The sequence below is a fragment of the Pteropus vampyrus genome, unplaced genomic scaffold (assembly GCF_000151845.1).
Source record: "Pteropus vampyrus isolate Shadow unplaced genomic scaffold, Pvam_2.0 Scaffold222, whole genome shotgun sequence".
NCBI classification, from domain to species: Eukaryota; Metazoa; Chordata; class Mammalia; order Chiroptera; family Pteropodidae; genus Pteropus; species Pteropus vampyrus.
In genome coordinates, this window is record NW_011889003.1 from 536,529 (window position 1) to 559,685 (window position 23,157).

At 33.9% G+C, this 23,157-nt stretch overlaps 1 protein-coding gene across 1 annotated transcript in view; it reads right to left on the minus strand.

Moving 5' to 3' along the window:
* Nucleotides 1–1,100: 1,100 nt before the first annotated feature.
* UBR5 (ubiquitin protein ligase E3 component n-recognin 5) overlaps nucleotides 1,101–23,157 on the minus strand; it is a 126,599-nt gene continuing 104,542 nt past the window's right edge. Inside the window, exons 41-59 of the mRNA XM_011373249.2 lie at nucleotides 22,946–23,157; nucleotides 22,358–22,431; nucleotides 20,922–21,094; nucleotides 20,715–20,828; nucleotides 19,453–19,673; nucleotides 17,913–18,033; nucleotides 17,731–17,829; nucleotides 15,150–15,393; nucleotides 13,808–13,919; nucleotides 13,028–13,172; nucleotides 11,954–12,084; nucleotides 10,551–10,611; nucleotides 8,536–8,711; nucleotides 8,225–8,309; nucleotides 7,290–7,445; nucleotides 6,951–7,064; nucleotides 5,411–5,555; nucleotides 3,978–4,063; nucleotides 1,101–1,907 (exon numbers count right to left, since the gene is read on the minus strand). The exon at nucleotides 22,946–23,157 is cut by the window's right edge and continues 7 nt beyond it. Coding sequence (XP_011371551.1) covers nucleotides 1,695–1,907; nucleotides 3,978–4,063; nucleotides 5,411–5,555; nucleotides 6,951–7,064; nucleotides 7,290–7,445; nucleotides 8,225–8,309; nucleotides 8,536–8,711; nucleotides 10,551–10,611; nucleotides 11,954–12,084; nucleotides 13,028–13,172; nucleotides 13,808–13,919; nucleotides 15,150–15,393; nucleotides 17,731–17,829; nucleotides 17,913–18,033; nucleotides 19,453–19,673; nucleotides 20,715–20,828; nucleotides 20,922–21,094; nucleotides 22,358–22,431; nucleotides 22,946–23,157 — 2,682 coding nt within the window. The 3' untranslated portion in view covers nucleotides 1,101–1,694. The remainder of the gene's footprint in view (nucleotides 1,908–3,977; nucleotides 4,064–5,410; nucleotides 5,556–6,950; nucleotides 7,065–7,289; nucleotides 7,446–8,224; nucleotides 8,310–8,535; nucleotides 8,712–10,550; nucleotides 10,612–11,953; nucleotides 12,085–13,027; nucleotides 13,173–13,807; nucleotides 13,920–15,149; nucleotides 15,394–17,730; nucleotides 17,830–17,912; nucleotides 18,034–19,452; nucleotides 19,674–20,714; nucleotides 20,829–20,921; nucleotides 21,095–22,357; nucleotides 22,432–22,945) is intronic.

The following is a 23,157-nucleotide window of genomic DNA, read 5'->3' on the forward strand; positions in this document are numbered from 1 at the left end:
ATCTAATTACTATTTCATTTATTTAGAAATAGCATTTAGACATAATAAAAACCAATGTCTCACATTGTAAAATAACCTTTGGTTAATTTACACAAATCTAATACAGCATGTTGTGTAAGTTTTAAGTAATACAATGCGTTTCACTATCATTTGTTTTTAATATTATGTCAGCAGGGCTGAGAAGATCATGTGGTTCAGTCTTCTGAAGGAAGTTATATAATAAAAGTGTAGTGCCTTTGAACATGAAAAACATCCTGAAGGCCAGGAATCCTATGAAGAACTGAAAGGTAGGAGAGATTCCGGAGAGTTTCCTATTTTCAGTATGTAAAGCGACTAGTTTGTCACTTTATTGAAGATTTTGCGAAGAAAACAGTATTCCTTATTATGCAATTGAATAAAGCTGCTAAAACCACAAGAATTTAGATATTGGTCCGAGGCTACATAATTAATGGGCCATCAAAAAAGAACCTGTCACTTAGTTGAGTTAACTTCCTATGCCAAGTAAGGGTCCCACTTCACTTCCCCCATTTGTAAAAAGAAAAGGTGGCCTGGCCAGTGCCATTCAGGATTCTCTGCTAACTGTAAAATGTGGACTGATTTTCTTCTGTTTCTCAAAGTCCATATATATAAACTTTTAGTTCTTTAAATCAAAAAATTTTTATGCACATAACCATGTCGGTGTATTGCCCTTAGTTTAAAATGTACAACTACATAAATAAAAACTATTGTTTCTTCAATATTACTTGACATTTCTTCTGTAATTTCTTTATTTAAAAAAGTAAATGTAACAAGGTACTTAAAAAAGGCTAGATACAAAAGTAGTTAAGCTGCTCACGAACATTAAAATTTTCCAAAATGTATCTTCAATAATCATGATCTTATAAAACATTTTACAGTTATCAGAAAGTGCCCAGGCTGAGTTTACATAACTGAAATACCTTAGTACAAATGTCTAGTTTAGAACTGAAGTGCAGTAACCTCCTGACTGACTGCTTATTGAAATAGGGATACAAAGAAAAAAAAGTTGATTGTGATAAACTATTGTGCATTGGCCCCATCATATGTACAAAAGTGCCCTCACTCAAATGAACAATCACATGCAGAATATTAGTGATATCATTTAATATCCTAGAGCTCAATGTAGCCAAAATAAACCGGAATAAAAGTGGTTTTTGTAGGTGATTTCATCTCTAAGATCTGAATGTCCAGAACTTTTTACAAGTTCCATATACATGATACACAATTGCAGCCAACCACAAATTAAACACCATAAAAAAGTTAAAATGAAAACACAGAACATACTTAATTTTTTATTTTGAAATTCCCTATTCCCTCTATACAAGAACCTTTGCTGAAACACTTTCCACAAAGGCAGCAGTGAATTTTCAGAACATTTTACATTTTTTTCCCCTCAGCAAAAAGATAAATCACAGTGTAAATTATGTTGTTCTGCTGTCATCTTTGGCTGGGGTTAGACCCAGAAGTTGTTGACTAGCAAACCACTATAGTCAAATGTTGCTAGTGCTCCTCAGGCCTTTATGCTACAAACTCAGCAAGGAATGTTTGCATTTAATCTCTTTAAGGTACCTCCAGGGGGTGTGACAGCATTAACTTCCATAAACTTTTATAGACAAATGGAAAAAATCTACAAAATTAGCTAGTAATATTACACAGCAATACACACTTTTTATATTCTACACAAAACCAAAATTCTTGGTCTTAATGGCAAGTAACAATTTCTGTTTAAGAATCTGTTTAGAGGAATAGAGTGGGACATAAAGTCGAGAAATGCAAGTGTTTGCAGTGGGAAGATGTTGGTCATCTGGTGGTCTTATTGTGATTGAGGGCATGGGCTGAAATCCTTCTTCGCTGGCTGGTAATGAGGGGCTTGAGGTCCAAAAGTAAACCTAAACAGGAAAATAATAATTACAATTTAGGCTTTTAACAGATTAACATTCAACCGTCTATTCATCCACAGAGCCCCAATCTTGTATAAATCCTACAAAAGGGTATTATTGTGAACCGGGTTTAAATTTATTCCTTGTGAAAAGAAAAGGTTCAGGGTCAGAAAACAATGTCAGATATGTAGAAAAGTAACTATGTTTCACAGCCTCAATTTCTTATCTGTAACATGAGACTGTCGAACCAATTTCTCTAAGGCCTTTCCAATGGCTAAAATCCATGGATTATCTCTTAGGGGAAATAATGTACACTAACTCCAAAAAAAGGTCCAAAATTCACACAGGTTATCAAAAAAATTATTTTGCATTTTATCTACTAGTAAAATAACCCACTATTTTCAGCGTTGCATTTGATACAGAATAATTTTATAACAGTAATTAAGTGTTGGGGAACATCAACTATACATTAAAATCCATGCAATAAGCTATAAACGTTTTTACTATGCATCTATTTTGTGTACATAAATAAGGTAAATATTAACTTGCACTTTTTACTTAAATATAATAACCAAAGATATGCTTTCCCATAATATTTTTTATTAATACATACCATTGCTCATTAACCCACACATATATACATAAATACCATTCTTTAGTGATAGTAGGACAGTGCCTACCTCTTAAGGTAAAACTTCTTAAATCTAATGCATTTTATAGTACACAACTACACAGAAAAATATACCCTAACAAACTAATTTGCTATTTCTTAAAGCATAGTTTTATGAGAAATTCAATTAACCCTAGAAACCCTATAATTTGCTGGACTAATAATTCAAGGGAGAATGGTTTGGGAAACCCTGTTATATCCTTAAGCCCTTCCCCTCATATCAGAATAAAACCAACAATATTTGAGAGATGACCTTCCCACAAGAGGGAAAGAGAAGAGGAGAAGGAAAAGACACCTTGATATACTGCTTAAGCCCTAAGCACAGATTTTAGAAATGAGTTTGAAGAGTGAAGCTCACAAATTAAAGTGAAAACAGAAATTGCAGTTAAGATTTAACTCTGACTACACAGAGGATATACTGGTTTAAAAACAGCAGAAAATTAAAACTAGGGAATAGATAAAAATAGATACTTAGAATTCATACCAGATAGCCAATCATTTCTATTTCTGTTTTTTGGTAGGTATTATAAACAGATACGGTGCTTGTCTTAGGGAAACAAGGTACCCAAATCCAAAGACTGACTATAGGTGATACAACCCTAACAAGCTCTTCAGATGCTCATGAAAGCAGTAGGGACAGATAAGGTATTAGCAATGGCAGGAACTTAGGATCTGCAAGATTGGGAAAGTCAAATTATATGGAATTATATGGAACCAATTATACAGAATCTACATATGGAACAACCTAAGTGGTAATTACCAGGATGGCAAAGTCAAGATGACAGCTAGGGCTGCTGAACAACCTGAAATATTAGTGGAGAAATACTGGAAGACTTTTTGGAGGGGGCAGTATGCCCATGTAAAAGTTAAGGAGTACTAAACACACTATAGGACTCTCCCCTCCTCAAAATAATTTACTGCCTGAATTGAAGGTAAATGGGAAACTGCAAGTTTTGTGCTTTCTGCACAAGTAATCATTTTCTCCTCTCAAATAAAATCGGGGGACATGTCTAGAAATGGGATCATTTTTCTACATTCCGTGAGTAGTATAGTTTAGCTTACTGAGAACAAAGGCTGGTCCGATGGGGTAAATGTCAAAGGGAACCATGATTAATATGAGTATAAAGGATCTTCTCTGGGGTTTTCTGGGTAAGAAATGTCTCTCAAATTTCTATAAGAAAGTCTACTGGATTAATGAATAGGCTGATTTGGTTATAGATATACTTGAGGTTGGACACAGACTTTACTGACTTTATGGCAGACTTCTCACTTTGATCAAGGTTTATATTTTCTATTTGTGCTTCTAAGTTAATATATAATATTAAAATCATAGGTTTAATAATGCATATCACAATTAAACTACTCTATTCCTAGAACAGATAGCAATCTACAAATTCTGTGGAACTTACAAGATCCTGTCGTTCTGTCATGCTCATTTTCTCTACTATTGACCAGAACCAACGCTTGAACTGTAAGAGCTTCTCAGCATTTTCTCCTAAGAATAAAGAATATAAATTCAATATACTGTATCAGTTGTTATATTTTTAGAATATTGATTATAAATATATATATATATATATGATTAAAATGTTATTTAGGATGGGGAGGGTCTAATTCCTAATACAGGAAATTAGGACATTTGCATAATGTAAAACCTCTATAGTTTGTTAGTTAATCCTGACTCAAGATGACCAAGAAAAACAAACCACCAGTCTCAAATTAATAATCACATGACCTTAATCCCATCTCTAAGTCACGACTCTTCTCATGATCTTAAGCAAGTGCTTCTCAAATTTTAATGAGTTTATAAATCACTTGGGGATCTTTTTAAGATGCAGGTTTTCATTCACTAGGTCTGAGGGAACAGAGGGGAAAGGAACCAGAAATTCTGCATTTCTGAAAAGCTCCAAATGATATTGGTGATCTAAGAATCATATTCAGAGTATCTGTAGGTATATTCTTTCCCCTTCTAGGTTTTTCATTTGTAAATGAGACAAATTCTTAGAAGTACTGAAAACTATAGTAAAATATAGCACAAAAATTATTATATAATGACCTATATGTTGCCAAGCATGAAGGAAAAACAAGAAAATTTATCCAAATTTAACTACTATAATTTGGCTGAAGCTGTTTGCAAAATATTAAAAATAAAGGGGAAAAAAGTGGTACCTTTAATGTATGCAATAATCTTGGACTATAGGTATAATCCTCTCATAATGAATTTCTTGGAGCTTCCAGTGTTTTATTGTATAGTCGCAGCTAAAAAGTCTAATCCCACACTACAATACTTTGAAAAGAAAGAGTTGCAGCAAATCAAACACTGAAGATAAATATTATTCTGGGAGGATTATCACTACATCTCTCTTTATCCTTTCTAGATTCTCTGTGTGTTTGTGTGCTGTTATGTCTTTGTAAAAGTGTGCTTCGGGTCCAGCTCTACAAAGATAACATCATACAGTCAAATTCTTTAATTAGAGAGTTTAAGAGACATGAATCAGGAAAGTTCAATGGAATTATCACATGGATTATTTTTTCTTAATAAGTACATAAAAATTCTTTCACCCAATTGCTCACCACAAAGAATTTTACTTGTATGCATACCAAACCATATATTCTTTGAAATCTGGAAATATTAAGCAATAAAAAATTTAAAAAAAAGACTAATGCTAAGCCATCATCATTCAATATCTTTAATAAAAAATGATGTAAAAAAAACTTAAAGATCTGAGTAATATAGCATTTCCCAAGCCCTGTAAATATATCAAAAACTAGAAACTCAGAAAATTTTGGCTGACCAACTACACAGCTTATTCCTTAAATAAACATTTCAAAAATTTCATACCTGATTCATCATTGAAAGAGGTGAAACTGATCAGCATTTGCACATTAACTTCACCACAGCCATTTACCAAAAGCCTAAAATCTTCTGCTGTTAAATCTTCTAATGAATTTTTTGGAAGCACATCCAGTAGACCCTTCCTCATTGCCTAGAGAATTTCAAAAATTACCCTTTATTATTACTATCAGTTCTTTAATTTCCATGTTATTTTTATTGTTGGTAAAGCCCAATATTTAATTTTAGCAGCCTCTAAGAATACTAGGTCTCATTTTAAGCCAGAGAGAAAAACATTAAGTTCTATTTTGAATTTATTTGTAGATCCAAAAGAGAGGCAAAGGGAGGAAAAAAGGCAACATCAACAGGCTACACTTCAAAAGTAAAGTAGTTTTATTACATACTAGTCATTAACTGAAATAATTTTTAAAATTGTGTTAATAACAGGCCAGTAAGAATAAGTAAGAATAGCTTTAATTTGTCAAACGTGCTATCCCGTCAACATACTAGGAAAAGTATAATAATGACGAAAAGAAACCTCCGACAAACCCCAAATCTAGAAGCTTACTGAGAAATTACCACAGCTAGATGTGGTGCAGTCATGATTTGAACCGTGACAGTATGACTCCAGAGCCTGCACAATTATTTCCAGCACAGGGATTAGGAACACTCGACACTACCGGTCCTAAATCTATATAAACAAACATTTTATCCTAGAAGGGGAAAGAGTTAAGGTGGCAATGCTGATGTTGCGCTTTAGAAGGGCCTAATTGGCCCTTGGCTAGTGACTAGGAAGTTAGTTTTTGTAATGTTCCCTCTATATTACTGACTGATAATGGCGTTTTGAAGGTCCAGGGCAATAAACCGTGCTGTACCAGCTTGCCAAGACCATTTTTGCAAACAATGTGATTTAGAATAAACATGTGTTTTCCTCTGAGAGTTTGATTTTCAGTAATCATGGCTGGTTGTACAGGCAGAAAATGCTTATGAGACTGGCCTCCAATTAAAAACCCTGGGCTGACTCTTAAGTAGGCTTCCCTAAGCACAAACACTGCACGTGTGTTGCTGTAATCCACTGAAGGAAGTGTGTTCTTTGTGACAACCCCTGTCCCCAGAGAGCGAGCTTTGGAAACCAGCACCTGGATGCCTCCAGACTCTGCCCTTGCTGAGAGTCCTTTTGCTCTAATAAACCAAGACTATGAGTACAACTGCCTCTGAGTCTTAGGAGTCCATCTAATGGGGTCAGCAAAAGTATGGGTGGTCACAGGACCCCAAAATGGCAGTCATTTCAGTCCATAAGCATTTTTTCCAAACTTTTGCCCACCAAATTAATTTTCTGATGATTACATGGTTTTTCCCAAGTAGTTTTACCCAAAAGAAAAATGAATAATACATATGGATTCAGGTATAATTTACATTATAAATAAATTCACTTGGTTTTAAAATTTTTGACTTTTTATAGGCATACTGAATATACTGTGAGCTAGTTTACCACAAGGAATACAGACAGCCTCATCAGATCAAGTAACACTTTCTAGAAAACACTTACATGTAATGGCTGTTCTGCAACTACCAACATTCTGTGTTCTGCATATTTCCGCACATACTCATACACATTCTGAGGAGTCACTGGTATATTTACACCATTAGGGATAAGTTCAACCTGTGAAAAAGTTAGCAGTGCCATTTAAAAGCAATTTTGTCAAGCAGTAATAAGTTAACAGTCCTAATATTTTTAAATATAAAGATAATTCTATATCTGACCAGTATCTCTTCTGTTAATCTCCTACTGTGTTTTTTTTTCTGTTTCTGGTCTGTCCCTGTTTCTCTCCGTCTCTATCTATCTAAATTGTTTCCATAGTAAGATAAAACTATGTAATTCTTTTACCTGTCCTCCACCTTCTTCTTTACACAGGTCAATTGCAAATGCCAAATCCATTGCTGAGAAAACAGCATCAGCATCTGAACTCTGAGAAGCAAGGATAAGTTGCCGCAAACTCTCATACATCACAGGGTCAAAAAAGGCAAAATCATGCCAATTGACCTAAGAAAGTAATCATATGAAAATTATAAAAGAAACATCTTTACTGAATCCATTAAATTAAAATCTATGATAAGAATAAAGATGTAAAGAAAAATTTGACACTAAATATATAACTGATTGAAAGAGGTAAAACTTAATAAATCATTGGTTCTGGTAATACATTTAATTTTTAAAGTGTAAAAAGTATACTTTTTGAAAAAATTTAAAGCCATTTGTGTAATTTTTAAAAGTTCCAGTATAATTTATTTGAAAAATCCAGCACTAATTATTAAATAATGATTCTGCTGAGCAACTGGTTTTAAATGTCCAATCATCATAAAATATAGATTATTAATTCCAGATGACAAATCTGATGCTCAGAGGAATTCAATAACTTGCCGAAGATCATGTCATTGGGTTAAACTTGAGTCTATTTGATTCCACGATCTTTTCTATAAACCTTTTTAAAAGCTCGATATATCAACATTTCTCTGTTGCTGAGCTTTAATTCCAGTTCTTCTTTGCATAAGAACATTTTAGTAGGAACACTTTTAAGAATTTAATAGGGTCAGAGTTGTAAAAAAAATAAAAATAAAAAAATATGATATTGTTGTATTAACAGAAAACAATAATCAGTGGGTTTGATTAAAGAAAATGCTTGAAAATGATTTACAACGGCTATGATGCTTTAAAACTTAATATTTAAGTTAATGCCATAAACAATATACCAGTATATAATTATTTTATAAAAGAAAAACTTTGCAATTGTAAAAGCAGTTAGGTTCATTAAAATCACTTACTTTTCTACCAAGCAACACTTTAATCACATGTCTATTCAATGTGATAGGACATAGTTCATTCTGTAACAGACACAGTCCAAGAATCCTAAAAAAACCCCACAGAAATAATATTTAAATTCAAAAATAATTCTAGAACATGTATAACCCCTCATATAAAAACACAATATACATACAGTATATTTTGAGAAATTTTCTATAGCTTCATTTTTAGTCAGTAGTAATTAGTATATACACATTGTAAAAACAAATATTATTTTACAAAGTCTCATAAACTCAAAAAAAAGTTAAATACAAGATTAGAGTTATTTTACCTGCCAATGTTTCTGAAACAATTCAACCTTGCTTCTGTGTTTTTGCCAGGCCTTGGAGTATAAAATCCTCTTTTTCCAGGTTGGTAAAACAAAGGGGCATTGTCATCACCATCATCTGTATCATCTAGATCCATATCTACTACACTTCGACTAGAGCCATGACGCTTTCGGTTTTCCTTAATAAACAGTGTCAGATTAATTTTAAAAACAAAACATTTCAACTAAAATCACTCAAAGTGAAGTAAGGTAACATTCATATTTAAATAAATATGTATAGAGTAATAAACTTTTAAATTCATTTTTCTAGAACTGATATTTCAAAGCTTGTGCATATTTTAAGTCTAACTTCTCTGTTTATTTAAATAAAATCACTTAATGAAACTAGTAGCTTCTTTCACCTTAATTCTTTAAAGATATTTTCAATTGATATAGATAGAATTCTGGCTTGATAATTCTTAAAGCACTTCTGGCCTTCACAGTTTTTGATGAGAAATCCAGTCTTGTCTTTTAAATCACTGTTTCTTGTAAGGCACTGTTCTTCTTTGGCTGCTTCATTTTATAGCAGTTTGATTATAATGTGTTTGGACATAGTTTTCTTTCCTGTTAAGGATTCACTGACATTAATCTATAAGTCTATGTCTTGCATCAAATTTAGGAAGTTTCAGCAATTATTTCTTCAAATAGTTTTCTTATAGCAAGCTGTTTCTCCTCTTCTTCTGGGTATTCCAATGACACGAACATGTGTGATCTTTTGAGATAGTCCCAACAAGTTCCTGAAACTGTTCTTTTGTTTGAAAGCTGCTCTCTCTTTATTTCAGAATGGATCATTTCTAGCTCCCTTTAAATGACTCTTTCCTGTCACCTTCATTCTTCTATTGACCTATCCAGTGATTTTTTTTTCCTTTCAGACATTATACTTTTAATTCTAAAACTTCCCTTTCATTCTATTATAAAGTTTCCATTTTTCTACTTAGAACCTCTATCTTGCCATTCCTTAGAGTGTTTACTTTTACCTCTTAGAACATGACACAAAGTCTTTGATAAATCCTACAAGTGGGTCATCTCGAAGTTAGCATCTATTGGTTCTTCGTATGTTGAGTAATTTTGGAATTTATCCTGACACTTTGAATATTAAGTTGTAAAACCTGAGTCTTGTTAAAATGATATGGAGAACGTTGATGTGTTTTGGCTTTAGAAGGCGATCACCTTGGCTAGGTTCAGATTGGAAGTGTCACCTTCCATGTAGTGGTTCCCATACTAATTAAGTTGTCAAAGCCCTGTATTATATTGTTTAGAGTCTGCCTTGCATATTCACCATTTGGGGTAGTCTGGGACTTGGACGGTGGTCTATACTATAGTTCTCAAAGCCTTTGCTCTGCCTTCCAGCTAAAATGGAATAACAGTGATCAGTTTTACACTCCTCCTTCAAACAATGCCATACAAGTTGTTTTTCAAGTTTTGATTTCCCTCTCCAATCTGTATACTACTGTTTATCTTTTGGGATCCTCAGCAGTTCCATTTTGTATTTTGTCCAGTTTTCAGTTATAAGCAGTGAAAGAGATAAAACAATATTGGATTTGTTCCAACTTGGCTGACAATGAAGTTCTCAAGTAGCTTAAGAATGAAATACATCACATACTAAAAGCCTTCCTTACTGCTATACCATATATCACATTTTTTTCTGTATCTTTGGCACTCACCGCCTCTTTGAGGAATAAGCTCTAGGATTCCATACTCCTCTCTCCTTCTCTGCTATGAATTCATGACACCTCTAAATTAAAGCTTAATTCAGGCTGAGCTCAAATGGAGGTAGCCAGTGAGTAGGGCTATAATGAGCCTTAACTAAACCAATCTTATTACTTGATTCTGTACACGACAACTTTATACCTATCTTTGCTTTTTCTCTACTGTAGTCAAGCATTTTACTCATAAAGACACATTTTTCAGAAATATGGCTTTCTTCCTCTTCTGTAAATTCCAAGTGCTTATTGTCACATGTACAAAATATCCCTTACCTGTACCTTTTCTGAGGAGTCTAATAATCCAAGATCTAGGATACTATCAGCTCCATTTTCCCTAAAAACAAACAAAAAGCCTTTCACATTCCAAGTAACTGTAATTTATAGAATTCAGTATAGAGAAACCATATGAATTTAAATTTATAAGAATTTATAAACACATTTAAGTTTTGAAATAAATATCCAGGACACTTACTAGTCTTAAGGCAGTTCTAGGAGCAGAAAAGTTAATAATACACAAGAAAAACATCAGATGCTACATGTATGATTAAAGATAATGAGCTAGAGGCTAAGACAAAATAAATGCAATCTTCATAGGGATGCTGAAACTTAAGCTCAGGGGGAGCACTGTAAGGAACAAGAAAATGTTCAGAGAGCAATCGCAATACAAATCAAATTCTTTAGTGTATTATTCTAGAATACTAACAAATTCACTGTTCACTCCGTAAGCCAGGTGAAAGCACTCAATATATTATTTGCATTCCACAGAAAACACTACTAAATTAGCAAACTTTACATGTATTTACAAAAACCTTTTTATCAAAAATGTACATTCCTCTAAACTTCTCTATAATGGGCTGAGCTATATCAGCGTGCTCACACCTCCAGAGACACAGAAAAGGAATAAAGGAACAGTATATAAAGTAGAGAAGATAAACAATAGTTAATAAAGAAAATAACTTCTAGCAGTAGTCTTTGGCTTGAAGCATTCAAAGACTCTGAAACAGTGAAGTAGCTGTTCAGTTTCAGTGCTTAGACTATATCTAATAAGTTCCTTATTCAGAGTCAAGAGTAGGAAGAAAAAAAGAAATTTTCATCTAAAATAATTAATAGTTCAGAGCCTCAAACTAGGTATTAGAATAGCCCCAGGATAGAAGACACAGAATAAGTATGACATATATCTTCCTAATGTTACTTTAACTTGTCACCTTAGAAAAAGAAGGGTAATTTAACTGTTCGAAGTTACAATTTTTATATTAAAACAAATATATTACACAATGGAAAGCAAAAACATGCATGGATTAAGATACATCAGGAGGTCTAAAACAAATTTCATGCTTATGGCAAGAACTCAGGGACTATATCCCAATTCACTGACATATTTGGTTTCTGCCATGAGGGATATCTTGGTGGAGAATTTGAGATGTACTTCTTATAAGTAATTTCTAAATATCAGATACATAAAAGATCTTCAGAACCTAAGGGACTGTTAAAACTCTACCTTTCTAATACGTGTGAAACTCAGCTGTCTCACTCATGGATTTTAAGCCATCTCTTTAAAAACCATTTGAAGTCTTATGCTGTTTTATAGCATACATTCTAAGATACAGTGGCACCCACATCCTAATAATAAAGCAGCTGCTGTTTAAACTCAAATGCCTTTCCAGTGCACGCATTACCGTCCATGTGCGATAATGAGTTCCATGGCTTCATCCACTCTTGCTCTCAGAGAATCTTCACTTGCTAGAAGGAGAAGCAACTGAGCTGGAGATAATTCCAACAACATGCCAGTGATTTTACTTGCAAATGCCTGTAAATGATGAATAAATGTTACTTGCCCCTACTTGAAACCTCTTGTCTAAATCAGCAATTTTTATGCTCCCCCACCCAAAAAAAACAAAGAAGTGTAAGAAACTTCGGTAACAATTCAAAAATTTCTGAACCAGTAGAGTATTTTATTAAACTAGAAGCTTAATTATGGAGAATTTTAGTAGGGAATCAAAAGTCCATGCACTAGCATAGTCTTGTTAAAGCTAGTTTAATAGCACTGCTCTATAACAACCTTTTTGTAAGGTTTTCAATGTTCATGAGTAAACATATAAATACTCAATTTCCACGTTTTTATGTTTTATCAGAGAGCCAGAAACATTTCTTTCATTTAGAGTAGAAAAAAGAGAAAGGGAGGGAAAAAGTGAAGGGGGGAAAAGAGAGAAAAAGATGCCTATATTTAAGGCTAAAGATTTACTTTGAGAAATATAATTGGGTTTCTGTTTTATTCTTTTGCTATAACATGTGCATAGAGTTATATATAAAGACAGAAAACACTAGTTTGTTCCATATTACATGAAAGAAACCTCTGACAGAACATTCAAAATAAAAATTTTCTTGCAATATTTATCAGCACTGAAGTACAGTATTTGCAGTGTGTTCTAGCTACAGGTTGATAACAGATAAAAAGTCTGCTTTAAAATTTAACAATAACATGTACAAATAGGAGTACAAATAAATACAATGCACAGATAATTCTTTATGTACACGAGGAGCCTATTGGGTAGAATGCTAACCAAGCATAGGTAGGAAAATCAAATAAACATCAAGCTATATTCACAGTTACCCTCCTAAGCTTCCTTCTTACTACAGTTCTCAACCACATGGCTTGCAAATAACTGCAATTTTTTTAAAATACCCACTTTAATTCAAAAACAAAAATGGCACATAGCCAGTTAAGTAGCAGCTAAGTGCACTGTACATACTGGTTGCATTGCTTGTACACGGGGATAAAGTCTCTCCCCAAGCGCCTGACGATGTGCTGGCAGAGGATCAGGATCATCACTAGGATTCCCTTCAGAGGCTGGTCTGAAGGGCCTAGTGTCAATAGAAAGCTGTCTTCTAAAGTCTCTGAAAGAAGAACGAATCCATTATGACTTCATTTCCTGTCTGCAAAATGAAAATATCAGCACAACTAGTAAAGAAGTCAGAAAACTGGAGCGCAGAGGTTGCTCCTGTTGTGGCACCAGGGTAGAAGAATGCCTAAACAGACGACAGCAATGAAAGATTACCTAAATTTTGTCACCTGAAAATCTATAAATTCACAATGCATAGTTCAATTTGATTCTAAATGAGAGGACTTTAAAGTACCAGAAATCAAGAGCCCACTTATAATTCCTGGAAATTTTAGTCAAAAGTTAAATGCCAACCATCTTAACGAGAAAAATTAAAAGGTTTACATAACATAATTGCCACAATTATAAAACAAATTTAAGAATGATATAAAGTTAACAAAAATTTCAAAAACTTAGGAACTTGAGTGGGATAAATAAAAGACAATATAACTGCAACCGCCCCTTGGTTTTTAAAGTGGAATATTTTAACAACAGATGGTTAAACTATTTCGGTTACTATGTATTTATATCCAAATACCGAAACATTCATTTTCTAATAAATAGTCCATAGCTGAGAGTATTTTCTTTACAGGCATCTGTCAAATTCATCCGAAAAGGTGGAATTCAACAAAAGAAAGAAAATTATCTCACCTATCCCGATCTCTCCGAGAACCTGCTCGCAAGCCACTGCTCCTCCTCATTTCCCTTTCTCTCTCCCTTTCCCGATCCCGCTCTCCTCTGTTCCTTAATCTCTGCATTAAACCTGGAAGAAAATAGGAAATATAGTTTGTTTAGATGAATGTAAATGCAACTACTTTAAAGTCAATGTGAAGACATTACCAAACATTATAACAGCTGAAGATCATCTTTCTTACTATCTATCTTTTTCTCACTCTCTCTCTAGTTTTGCAGGTTGGAGGCCAATTGTGCAGAATGTACCTAGCATGTAACAGATGTTCACTCAGTATCTGTTTATAGGCCACCCAGAACATTAGCTATTACTATTTTTAAAACCTTAAACATAAGCCAGAGTATGGTTTCCTAAAGAATATGCAGAAATGTTATGACTCCCTAGGATTCCTCATTCACATTTGCCAATTCCTTATTTATAGGACTGTATAAAGTCAAAAGGTGAAACTAATACACTCCCCCTCCCACTCACCTCCCCGTCTTTTCATCCTCAATCCTTTCTAAGCTAATTCAGCCTCTACGGTGGTAATTTACAGAACCCAAATAAAATATATCTACAGCCTAAGTAGCAGACAGGATTTTCTTAGTAACTTCCTCTCCATCAATAGCTATCCCTCCCTCTACAAGGCTGACACTATTCTGCTCCTACTTTACATGAATCACAAATTATCACCTACTTAAGGGTTTTGTAATTTTCGCAGATTTTTTAATTTGCTAACTATAATCTTGAAAATTAGGCAAGAGTCCTAATCCCAAAGTGCTGGTCCTGGAGGAGGTAAAGAGCATGCACCAGGAAGTTAACAGAAATCTTACTACCGAAACAGTCAGGCTAAAGTAAACAGTGAAGTTAGAGACGTAGCCAATTTACATCTGGTTGCAAGCTCCATATCTCATTAGGAACCAGCAACTCTACAAATCATACTTTGAATAGCACTGCTCTAGAGAACAGTATTTTCTTCTCAAGTATCTACACCGATTAAATACAGGGGTGGGGGAAATACTGCAATCTGCTTGTTGAACTTTTGTATTATTAGCTTACAACTTCTCACTCTCAAACCTATAACAATTGACATGAGAAACTCACTAGTACAATCACAAACACTAATGAAAAGAAACGTAGCAGTAAGAGTAAACTGCTAAATTATCAATTAAACAAGATTAAATCATTCATCTAAAATTTACATAAAAAATGTAAATGCACACTAAAGTTCTCCCACTATAAATACATATAACCATGATTATTATTGTTTCTGTCAAACAAGGAAAGAATCTGTATGATGCTTGTTATCTGTAGAGTACTTACTTGTGTGAGTGCCTTTGTTAGCATTTTGAATACAATCTAGATTTGGCAATTTTTCATTTGACAAAAACGCTTGTGCAATGGCTGTATAAAAACTTCGTGCTACACCACTGCCCTCTCCTGGCTCATCCTTAAATGTGACTTTTACTCTGTGTACAGCCATTGGTGTAGTAGCACATCTTCGACCAAAGTGATTGTTAAGCTGCCTCATAGTCTGCTGAATAAGAAGATCTCGATCCCGATCAACCTATTAAATCAAAAAGTAGTAAATTCAGTGCTGGAAACCACCTTAAAATTTTTCTGTGTAAAACTGGAAAATCTAATTTTAGCTTTTCCTTGACAATTTAAATGACTACAAAGCAATCTGGGTTCTCAGAAGCTTTACATTCCAAATAAACAATATTCTAAAGCACATAAAAATGTCTTGTATTATATCAGGATAATGGAATTTAACTCAATTCTAACACTTTCTTAAAAGGTCTACTAGAAAACAGCAATTCATTTAATTTTGGAATACACCAGACAGAATAAATTCAGGTAGACCAGAAGTATAAAAAAAATTTTTTTAAATAGCAAAGCAAATACTAGAAGAAAATGTGGGCATTCTTTGGGTGATAGAATACCACAAGCGAAGTAAGGAAAAATAACAAACTGGGAAAAATATCTGCACCTTCTATTACAAAGATACATATTCATGAGTAATATGCATATCATCTAAAGATAAAGTGCTTCTAAAAAACTGAAGAAAACAACAGAAAAAATGGGCAAGAGAAATCAACAAAGAGTTCACAGAAAAAAGTGTCTTTAAATATATGAAACAATGTTTAATTTCCTCATAATAAGAGAAATGCAAATTAAAACTACACTGAAATGTCATTTCTTATCAGATTGACAAAAATCTAAAAATTTGATAATCGCTGGCAAGACTGTGAGGAATCAGGCATTCTTGTATTGATGTTAAAAGTGTAAAAATATGGAACCATTATGCAGAGGTGCTTGCCATCATTTGGTAAAATTATACATGTACACACCCTTTGACTCATGTCTAGGTTCCCTGTCTAGGAATCTGTCTCAAAGACACACTAACCCAAAAGAGAAACATACATGAGGCTATTCATCACACCACTATTTGTAAAAGCAAAAGACTGAAAACAAACTCAAATGTCTATCAATAGGAGACTGGCTGAAAAAAACTGATATAACCATAAAATGCAGTATACTAAGACTAAACAGCTATAAAAGGAATGCAGAATATCTCTAAATACAGCTATGGCTTTATCCTGAGATACACTCTTAACTGGGAAAAGCACGATGGAATAAATGTATAGCATGCATTTATTATGGGAGAGAGAGATTGGTAATGAATACACATGCATACCATTAAAAAATTATATTTTTTAAAAGAGGGGAAGGAAATAAACACTAATAAAAAATTTGGGTGAGGGACACGGTAAGAGAGATAGGATTAGAAACTAGATTTCTCAGAATACATACATCTTTTCTGTAGAGCTGACCTTGCAACATTGTAGATATTTTACATTAATTATGAAACAAAAGAAAAAAAAAGGGGGCGGGCGGGGAGAAGGCAATCCCTAAAAACTAAAAGCAAAATGGAAAAAAAAGACCCTAATTATACATAGGAGATGGTAGCAAAAAGAATGAGGAATTCTTTAAAGTGATTTTAAAACAAAGTAATTTAACAGTACATCTCCAACTGGATGTTCTAAGGACAAAAGACTCAAATAAATCTTAAGCTATTTTTTCCCTTCTCAAATGGCTGTTAATTAAGCCATTTTCAATCGTCATTTTGTTGGTGGTAGTACTGACATTGTGATTCTAAGACTGCTGTGTGTATGCTGTGAGATAAAAGTAAATGAGTGATTTCTCATCAGTGTTGTTGGCAAGTCGGATATTCAATTCGGAAGAAAGGAAGAGAAAGACTAAGAGGTGAAAATAAACAAAACAACCTTGTGGTCCTCAATCTTGAATTTGAACTGGGAGTACCAGTATGAACTCATGATGTAATTTTTTAAAAAAAGCATTTCCTAGCTCTATCCAGTGGTCAGAGAGCAACCCTAGAGCCCAGATTATAATCTCAAAATAGAATTTCCTAATAAAAGGAATAGGGCTTCTTGAAGAAATGGCTGATTGAAGGTCTATGACAGAAAATACGCAGATGAGAAATATCAAAAAGTAAGGAAGTTATCAAAGATTATTGAAGTCACGTAAAAAGGACTCAGAAACCAAAAGGACCTAGGACTCCCACCGGCCAAAGAAAAGACAATTTGCGTATCAACTGAAATAATATCCTCAATGGAATGAAGAACATCAAAAACATTTAAATCCATGTGTTCATACTGATACTTAAAAGAAACAAACTAAAACAAAAAACTCATTGATCATCCTTAGAAGATACGTAGAAGCCAAGTGCCAGAGATAGCCACTATAAATTTGATGATTACCATTTATTTTCTTTAATTTTGAATCACACATGTCCCTTAAGAAAAGTTGTTAATTTTTGTCTTTAAACTTTGTATGAATGGCATGCTATATGTATAGTATAAGAAAATCTAAATACCTTTACCTCTAGTGATAAATCTCTTGACTGCTGATTTCTCAGTTTTTCCATTTCTCTACGGAATTTTGATTCTTTTACCTCAAAACCACCCAATTCGGTTAGGATCTTAAAAAAAAGTGTATGACAGAATTATTCTCTGAAATATGTACACAGGCAAAACAGAATTTTAAAGTGCTGAAAATACATACTGATCCAGGTTCTGCTCCGACATCTTCCATGAACACTCTGCCGAACAGTTCTAATGAAAGGCGCCAACGTCCTAGCAGCATGTCATGGGAAATAACCATTCCCATGAAGCTACACTGTGGCCTGTAAAAAGTTTAAGGAGGGCAGGGGAAAGTAATTTAGCCAGCTCTAAAAATTCCTCGACTTTTGGTCACTGACAGTAATTTACCTGGTCTCTTAGTAATTCTGAGGTTTTAAGTACTTCAAACCACATCTTCTCTGATGGAGAACATTCTCTAACTACTGATTCCTCACAAAACTTCTCATTTTTATTCCATTTTCCCTCTGACCTTTATGTAAGGATATATCCCCAGGCTGCTTCCTATCTTCATCTTTCATTTTACTTCCTCTCCTTCAAGTACAAGGTCCATCTCCATGTAAGTGATTCCCAGACCCCTCTCTAGGACATACTTTCACAATGAACCAGAATTTCCAATGTTAAATATATCCACTTCAATGATACTCAACTGATTCAACATGATAAACCTGACCTGTTCGCTACAACCACATTACCTCCTGACTTCTTTCAGCAGTAACATCTACTTCCCTACGGCACCAACTTGAAACAAAGTCTAATTTTTCTTCCCCATTTCTTGAGATTGATCAAGTCCTTTATGAGCTTCTTTCTCTTCTTTTCCATGATTTCCTTTCCATCCGCAAAGACAATATTCTACTTCAGCCCCTTTTTTACCACTAGCCAGAACTAATAACAGCTTTCTAACTTTTCTCCCTACCTCTAATTCTTCTATCAGACTATCTGCTTCTACACATTCCAACCATCTCAGTTCAAGCATATTGTCTCTAAGAAATTTGGGCCACCCAATCCACAATTATTTCTTGCTATTTATGGTTGTTAGACCATGTATATAAAGTGTATACAGTTTCCTAAACTAGCTTAATTCCCTCTAAGCAAAAAAAATTATTAGACATCACATAACCAGAAAACATAGAGCATAAAGCAGATACTTTATAATCATTTGGTGATTAGCCATACTGAGCCACAGTATATATGCTGGCAAATTTTTACTGGGAAAGTAAAGAACTATCACCTCTTGCAAGAGAATTATCACCTGCGGACCTGGCAAAGGAGCCCAAGCAAATGTGAGAGCCAAAAATCTAGAAACCTCTTTCCAGTTATTCACATGCTCCCTTTAGCTGAGCTGCTGGTAACAAGTCCATAACCGGCAATTTGACATGAATATATACTTTTAGCACTAAACATTAAAAACATAGTCTTTAGAATCTCAATAAACTGAGGCGAAAATCAGAATGCCAATCAATGACAAAATAGTCACAAAAATACAAAATCCAGAAAATTCAAATTCAGTATTTAAATATCTGGTCATAACCTAGGAAACACAGAAATAATACAATAAATTTAATCCTTTTATGTATAAATGAAATAAACAGAAAATTCTAAAATTCCTAATTAAAAATTCTTATGAGAATTACATAAAGGTCATAAAGTATGCAACAGAAAAACTATCTTCACTTAGCAAATACCTGAAAGACGTAAGAGGTGGCCCTTCACTTTCAGTCAGTCCTATTTCTGCTAGTAAACTGCTTTTCAGTTGTGCAGCAAGATCATGAGCAGATGGCCCTGGTTTTGAACTCTCGGCTTCTTCAGGCACCATGTTCTGTTCTTCCCCTTCCTTTTTTTGCCGATTTTGCATGTTCATTACATTTTTCAAATTGGCAGCATAAGACATTTTAGTTGGAAGAACCTATAAATTTTTACATTTAAAAGTTACACATTAAAATAAAAATGACTAGATTTCCTTTTTGACTTACTAATACTCCACAGAAATCTCACAGAAGTGAGGTTATTCCTTTCTGGCATTTCAACTACAAAGATGCAGCCTGTTTCTTATGATTCCCCTCAATGACCACCAAATTCCAGCACATTTACCACAGCAGCCTCTGAGAACTTTTAAAAAAATCTTTATAATAACTGTGGTTACTTAAGTCTCTTATGCATTTTCAATCTTTTCAGTATTGTATTCTCCTTTATCATTTAGATAATAAAAAATTCTATCCAACTAAATTTCTTTCATGCCTGTTCTTAAGCACGTTACTTTTTCATCAGAGAAACAATATGGTATAAATTTTAGCCTCACATCAAATTTTTATTGAAAAACTAGACCTTCTACTTAACTAGCTGTATAACAATAAAACATTCCCACATGAAATTTACGTAATTTCTCCAAGCCTCAATTTCTTACCCAAAACCAAGATAACATTCTTTACCCAATAGTTATAAAGATTAACTGAGACAGTGCCCAGGATATAGAATGTTACCATTATTACTTTATTTTTTCATATTCTAGATTGAAAGTTTCAAGCTAATATTACATATGCTCATATATAAAAAATACCTATACATATAACTTAAAATTTTCAGCATTATAATAATCAACTCTGTGAAAGGGGCAGATATGCTCATTTATAAAATATGTCTTTGTATATATATTTATATGTATTTATATAATTTTAAATTTTCAGCAGCATTACAACAATCAACTCTGTGAAAGGGGCAGAGCACATAATGAAACTGCCATTTTATAGATGAAGTAACCTGATGTATAAGTTAGTCTCAAAGCAAGCTAATTAACAGGTAGAATTCTTTTTATTGTCATAAAACAGGAATTTCTGATGCTTCAATTATTTGGGGATATAGAATATTCTGAATTAATAAATTTCCCAAAACCCTGATGCTGGGACAGTGCTCATTCACAAATACATTGCAGATATTTTTACTATCTTACCTCAAGGCAGTTTCTGTCCACTGTAACCTCCATTAAGCACTTCCCACTACTAGCAGATGAAGAATAAAGACCCTGACTTGGACGGCCAAAAAGGTCCTCCTTCCTAGCGTTTGGCTGGAATTTTAACAGAAATATTCTGGTTATATTGAACACTTACAAAAATAATAAAGCCAATTAAAAAGAATCTTTAAGACCAGTTTATTTAACCTGCAACAGATGTGGTTGATCAGCCAAGGGGATGGCTTCAGCCAGAGGCACTTCAAATGGATTTGGGGGTATACACCCAAGGAATGTCATGGAATCTGAACGCCGGAAAAATGGATGGTTTTGGCCAGTTTCTGCAGGAAGAGTGTCATCATCCTTATCATTCAAAGTAGCACCTAAACATCAAAAGATAAAATGTGTGGGTTTTAGAAAAATTAATTATTAAGGAAGGATAAAAGAACCTTAATCTGCTCAATCCAAAATTCTTATTATCTCTATAAATATTAATGCCACTCAAAAACAAGTTAATAATCCAAAATTTTGACATTTTTAAGTGATAGTTTAAAATATTAGCAGTTTAAAAGGGTTACAGTGGCCTGAAACTAATATAAAATAATGTCAAAAAAAAAAGGGGGGGAGGTTACAATGGTAAATTTCATGTTATGTGTATTTTAAATAACAATAAAAACTTGCCAAAAAATTTTTAGCGGTAATAAATGTTCTTCCATTGTGTATTAGATGGAATGTCCTCCTCTTTATCTCTCTAGAGGTTCAGACCTGAAGACAGCTAGATTCCTGAGCATATTCAGGACCCGGCTCACACATGGCTCCCCAAAGAGGAGATGGTAAGGAGCTGAAATCTGAGTATTTGCTTACTTGTAAGTTCTGCTTCCTTTAGAAGATAAACGAAGAATTCTCTAGGCACTCATGCATCCCAATAGGAAGTCAGCACACCAACTCCCCCTACTGAAATTAAACTTTGAGCCATGCATACAATGTGCTGCGGAAATAGCAGTGAGCGACAACTGAGGTCTCAGAAACTAGCTAGTTAGGTAAGTTGTCTTCCCTTGGACTAAATAAAAGTACTGGCTGAAAATTAAGAGGCAAGTGGACTACCTGATTCGCCTCCCTTTAAAAAATTTTTAATTCCACTTGAAATAATAGCTGAAAACTAAAAATAGACTGCAGAAAACTACAAACAGACTCCAAAATTTCATGAGTTTCAAATATTGTCTTTTTATTGCATTGTTAAAAAATTTAGATATTTAGGAGTTATAATTGGTTATCTCTCATTTTCTTGACTAAATTTATTTTGCATCAACATTCATAAAGGTTCTGCTAGGACTTTAATGTAGTGCCTACATACTTAAAAGTGAAGGTAAACAAAACTAAAAGAAATGCAAAGGAGTGATACAAAGGTAACATTTTTAAAAAGTGACTGTTGAAAAGTTTGTAACATTTCTTCAATCATCCTTATTATGAAGCAACTTATGCGAGGATATATAAAGAAAAATGGACAGAAAAGGCAAGAAATGGGACATAGAGAAGAAAAGAGAAATTCCCACCCAGACAGAAAATAATGAAGTTAAAAAGCTTGAAGGGGAACTACTGAGGCAGCCATTTCTTGAAGTAGATTAGCAGATTTTCTGTACACTAACTTTGATTGGTGTCATCATCATTTTCATGTTCTGAATCTTCATTATCAATACCCAGTTCCAAGAGTTCTCGTGTCCTTTAAAAAGACAAATGAGTCATTTTACATGAAATATTTGCGCAATATGAACAGGAGCAAAGATGATTGGAACTATGTAAGCAAAAGACACTGCAAAGGTCTGTTACTTAACAACTTCAAACACTATGATAAAGTTTCAGACTCTGGGAATGGTAGACTAACCAGCCAAATGTACTACAAATATAAAATAGGCCCAAACAGAAGCATAAAGCTAATCACACCAAGAAACAGTGATGATACGAACTGTAATAGAAAACATGATAAACGACCAGGCCAAACTATCTCAAGCAAAAAGCTCAACCTGGATTCTTAAGTTTCCTGTTTTAAGTGAAGAGAGTATCTACGGTGAAAGGTTGGATAGGTTCAAGCTCACTTTCCCCCATAAAATTTCCTGTACTATTTCTCTTTTGCAATGTTGTTCTCCTTACTCAAAATATCAGACAATGTACTAATGAAGACCACACTGTGAGCAAGTAAGTATTTCTTAAACCAACCTCATGGCAAGTATGGATACCTTTTGCGTTCCAGTTGAGGTGTATCCAATGTTGTCTGCTGATTCATTGCTTTAATCCAATATATAAGGGCTTGAAAAACATATGCCACATGCTTCAATGAACAAACATCCAAAACTGGAAGAACATCAGAATGCTCATCATTATGAGACCGCATTAGAGACAGAGCATAATTGAGGAAGTCCCCTCGAGCAGACATCATTCCTTGGCGGGC